Source organism: Echinops telfairi, unplaced genomic scaffold (genome assembly GCF_000313985.2).
Source record: "Echinops telfairi isolate 266 unplaced genomic scaffold, ASM31398v2 ScPeMD7_25;HRSCAF=90, whole genome shotgun sequence".
Lineage (NCBI taxonomy): Eukaryota > Metazoa > Chordata > Mammalia > Afrosoricida > Tenrecidae > Echinops > Echinops telfairi.
Genome location: NW_022103922.1, coordinates 6,709,915 through 6,714,420, shown reverse-complemented (window position 1 = coordinate 6,714,420; position 4,506 = coordinate 6,709,915). Strand labels below are relative to the sequence as shown.

At 57.3% G+C, this 4,506-nt stretch overlaps 1 protein-coding gene across 2 annotated transcripts in view; it reads right to left on the bottom strand.

Annotated features, from left to right (window-relative positions):
- Positions 1-1,453: 1,453 nt before the first annotated feature.
- The window catches only part of RCL1 (RNA terminal phosphate cyclase like 1), a 24,131-nt gene continuing 21,078 nt past the window's right edge, over positions 1,454-4,506 (bottom strand). For both annotated transcript variants that reach the window (XM_004714458.1, XM_045289260.1), the window contains exons 6-8: positions 4,195-4,320; positions 2,795-2,951; positions 1,454-1,561 (exon numbers count right to left, since the gene is read on the bottom strand). In XM_004714458.1, the coding sequence (XP_004714515.1) occupies positions 1,454-1,561; positions 2,795-2,951; positions 4,195-4,320 (391 nt within the window). The remainder of the gene's footprint in view (positions 1,562-2,794; positions 2,952-4,194; positions 4,321-4,506) is intronic.

The window sequence follows — 4,506 nt, the reverse complement described above, 5'->3', positions numbered from 1 at the left end:
CAGTTCAGACGGGTGTGTGTGTGTGCGGGGGGTCACCCTTGGCGAGTTTCTGAAAGCAGAGACACCGTGCACTGAGGGCGGGTGTGAGCAGTGGCCCCACAGACTTCTGAGAGATGTCCAGTCATATCCTGACCAGCGCGCGCCGAGGAGGCTGCTGGCATAACAAGCACAAATAAGGCCTTGGCGCCGGGTTCAGGGAAAAAACTCTCCAAGAGCAAAAAAAAGTCAAGAAAACATAAAAATGTACGTTCCATTTTTCATACAGCGTTCCACCCGACCCCATGTGCTCGACCACACACATTTCCAGACGAGCCTTTTGAAGGCCCGAGCAGAGGCCTTTCTCGGGTGCCTCCATGGCCCAGAGGAGCAGGTCTCCTTGAGGCTCCAGCCTTGCTGGCCACTGACGAGAGCACCCCGCCCAGGGTGACTCGGTTTACACAGGTTTGCTGTGGAGGGCAGCCCTGGCTTGCTTCCAGTCCCCACTCCCATGAAGTCTCCCCTTCACCCCACCCCCACCCCCACCGTGCACACCCCTTCCCAGAGCCCTGTTCCCGAGCCTGTGGCGCCAGGGGCCGACAGGGACGCCGTCAGGCCTGGCGCCTTCTCCAGGTGATGGCACCATCATTCTTCAGTTATCACAGTACTGTACCTTTCAGACATACAGCATCGGTACCATGATAACCGAAAAAGGGCAGTTCAGTCTCTTCTCCACCGTGCTTCCCCTGCTGCACACGGCCATCTCATGCTCGCTGAGTCTGTGAGCATGCTAGTGCACGAGCACACACATGCACGAGCACACGCAGGCATGCATCAAGGCTCCAACCAGTCGCTTCCAGATGACCCTTTCATTGAACTGTTTGCGATTCAGGTGTTGTACGAGCTGCTCTCTTTTGTGAGTGCCAGCCTCCACCACGAAGTGGGCACAGATCCAGTGGACACTCTCCTGGCTAGTTCAGCAGCAGCACCGAACGCTGCCTCTCCTTCACCTGCCCAGGCAACTCCAGCACCATCGGCCTGGACCACAGGCAGCCCTTTGGGTTATGGTGAGAGAGATTGCTGGGGAGGAGAGGGCCCAAGAGGGCCCAACATCCAAACCTAAGGTATAACAGGGGCGGTTTAGCTGCGAGGTGGAAGTCCAAAGGGAATACGAGAGGAGACGCACACCATTCCACGGGGATGGCAGGAAGGATGAGAACTACAGCAAAGCAAGAAAGGTACATCCTCCTGTGTCCAGCCCCCCATCCCCCCAGGTCAAGAATCCCCAGCTTTGGCTCTCTACGAGAGGAGACGCACACCATTCCACGGGGATGGCAGGAAGGATGAAAACTACAGCAAAGCAAGAAAGGTACATCCTCCTGTGTCCAACCCCCCCCATCCCCCAGGTCAAGAATCCCCAGCTTTGGCTCTCTACGAACAAGAGGAGACAGGCGCTCATAGCACCAGGCAGGAGCACTTACGTGTAGGGGGAGAGTGGTCCCAAGAGGACTTTGGAAACGTCCTGCTGTCCAAGGGTCATGAGCAGCAAGGCCAGGCTCTGGTTGGTCGAGTCCACACAGCCACCCTGTAAACACAAACACAGCAATGATTAAGCCGTGTGCAAACCAAACACCACAGGGCAGCCAGGCCAGGAGGTGCCACTCGGAATACCAGACCCGTAAGATGCCAGACCAGGACAAAGTCCAAGCAGAAACTACACACATCAACACTAGTTGCCTGCGGGCATATTCTTTGTACAATTTGACTCATCCAAAAAGGAAAGTGAGGGCCTGGGGCACCCCACAATGTGGGTGAACCCTGAAAGCATGCGCTAAGCAAGCCAGTGGGCACCAAAAGACAATTATCATATGGCCTTGTTTATATGAAATGAGCAAATATATAAAACCGAAGGTTCTCTGTCATCCTATGAGGAGAGACAACAACGTAGGAACCCAAAGCAGAGCCCGATGAGGATCTGAGTGCAAGAGCTGGCACGGCCCAACCTGGGAGCCTGCCTGGGACGGTGAGGGTCGTGCTTCCTCCACCCACACATGCGCAGAGGCCAAAGGTGGAGCACACACAGGTGGGGGTCCTCTAGCCACACCTCATTCCTGCAGGCGCCAGCTTCCCTCCGGTCCCTTCAGGTCCCTCCCCAGCTAGGGGCGGAGTCAGCGTGCTGGGTCAGGTGCACAGAGCATGTGCAGGTGGGCGGAAACTACACTGGTGGGGCTGGCACAGCTGAGGGACCCAAGTGGGAAGGGGGGTCGGTGGTCTTCGGCATCATGCCCACAGGCCGGTCCCCTGCCCTTCCTTCCTCTAGAGCACAGTGCTGGATGTGGCGACATTCTTTTAGAATATGGATCCAGTGTCCTGTATAGAAGGAGCCCTGGTGGTGCAGAGGGGTGAGCACTGAATGGCCAGCAGTTCAAGCCTGCCAGTGGGGGCAACGAGTGGCAGTCTGTCTCCAGGAAGATGACCCCTTAAAGGTCCTATGGCTGGGTGGTTCCACGCTGTCCTAAGGTGACTGGGAGTCGAGACTGACCCGGCAGCAGTGGGCTTGGCTTTTGGGGTCACAAACAAACCCAAATTTCCTAACAAGCCCTACTGCCACCCAGCAACAACACAGGGTGCACCCTCCCCCTGCCCTTGGCATCCCGTTGTGCCCCTCTCCTTTACCAGGCAGTGCCAGCTCTTCCCTCTCCCCACCCCTCAGATCCACCTGCCCTGCTCCACCGGGGGGCCCAGGCAGGAACCCGGTGCTTGTGGAAGGGAGATCACCCCTGGGGGAAGACCGGGCAGGGGTGGCAGGGTCACATACCCTATAGATTTCCTCCAGCAACAGCCTGGCACAGTCACGGCCCAGGTCCTCGGGGAGCACTGCCGTGCCCTGGCCCTGAGGGCGGGAGGCCATCTCAGCACCGAGGAAGGTACCATTGGTGGTCTCAGCAACAAGGGACAGCCCAAAGCCCGGAGACCTGGGGGATTGGAAAGCCAGGTTAGGGAAGTGGGGCCCACGTCCCAGCAGCGGGGAAGGGGGCAGCGGCTTCTGATGGCTTCTTTCTGCCTCCATCAATATTGCTTAGAGAGGGAAGGCTCAGGAGGGCAGGTGCCCGCAGCCGTTAAACACAGCTGCCTCCACCCTGGGTCGAGATGAGGCAGCTGGCTTCCCTGACCACCACAGTGTCGGAACCTCTAGGACTGTGGTTCTCCACCTTCCTCACCCCTCCACTTTCTCATATGGTTCTTCATGCTGTGACCCCCCAACCATGACATTATTTTTGTTGCTACTTCCTGTCATTTTGCTACTGTTACGAATTGGGCGACCCCTGTGAAAGGGCCGTTCAACCCCCAGAGGGGTGAGCCCCACAGGTTGAGAACCGCTGCTCTAGGAGATGCTTCTGTCCTCTGTGGGTTGACATCAGTGTGATGGCAGTGGGCCTGGTGGTATTCTCAACATCACAAAATAAAGAAACCTAAAGGTCCCCTGATGTACATGGGGGGAAGTACTGGGCTGCTACCACAAGGTTGTTAGTTCAAGCCCACAAGCCATCTGAGGAAGAAGAGTCTGCTGACTGCCGTAGCAAGTTAGTTTCCACACCCAAAGAGGCAGTTCTACTGTGCTCTACGGAGTCATGACCAGTCGAGAAAATGGCAGTGAGCTTTGGTTTTTGAACAGGAAAAAAAGAGTTAGTTTTAATTACTTCCATCCTTCTTGGCTTCTAAACACACGGCCGAAATCCAGTTCCACAGCAGAGATTGTCAGGCATTTTGTTTGCACTGTCTCCTGTGAGGCTTCTCCCAAAGGCCTGTCCTAAACCAAAGCCAAATCTGTGAGTTGCCCAAATCTAAGGGTGTTGTCCCCATCGGTGGAGAGAGGCCAACTGGCGCTTGCTGAGGCACGGAGTTCTCCCCTCACTGCTGTTTACTGGGGAGGGGGGAGGGGGGGCAGCTGCTCCCACTAATGTTTGGTGGGAACAGGTCAGGCAGGATTTAAAGCTTCAAGCTCAGCTTTTTCACCACAGGGGTAAAACCCCTCGGTCTCCCAGCACCAGCCACCGGGTGACCTTCACAGCACTTCACGTGTGGCAGGCCTTGAGGAAAACCAGCTGGTGACGAGGGGATTAACCCTAAAATCGCCCCTTCTCAGCCTGCCAACCTCAGAGCAGGCGTGGGGGCGGGAGGGCGGCCTCTGCTTGACGCCTCTCGCCGTGCACTTACTTCCCGGAGCTGGCTCCTTTCATGTGGTCCGTGTAAATGTAGATGTCGGGGAGGAACCGGTTGAGCACACTCCTGGCCGAGTCCACGATCCGGTTGGCCATCTGAGGGGACACTCGGACAGAGTAGCTGCAGCCTGGAGCTAAGGAAGCCGATGCTTGGACCCCGGCGTGGGGCGAGCCCACCAGCAGGTGGGTGTGCACAGAACTGTAGCAGGACATCACGGTGCTAGCGGAGGCCACCAAGCCGCGGACACCCCCACTTGACGGAGGCCTGGCCACCGCCTGGAGCCACTCAGCGGGACCGCCGCCACCA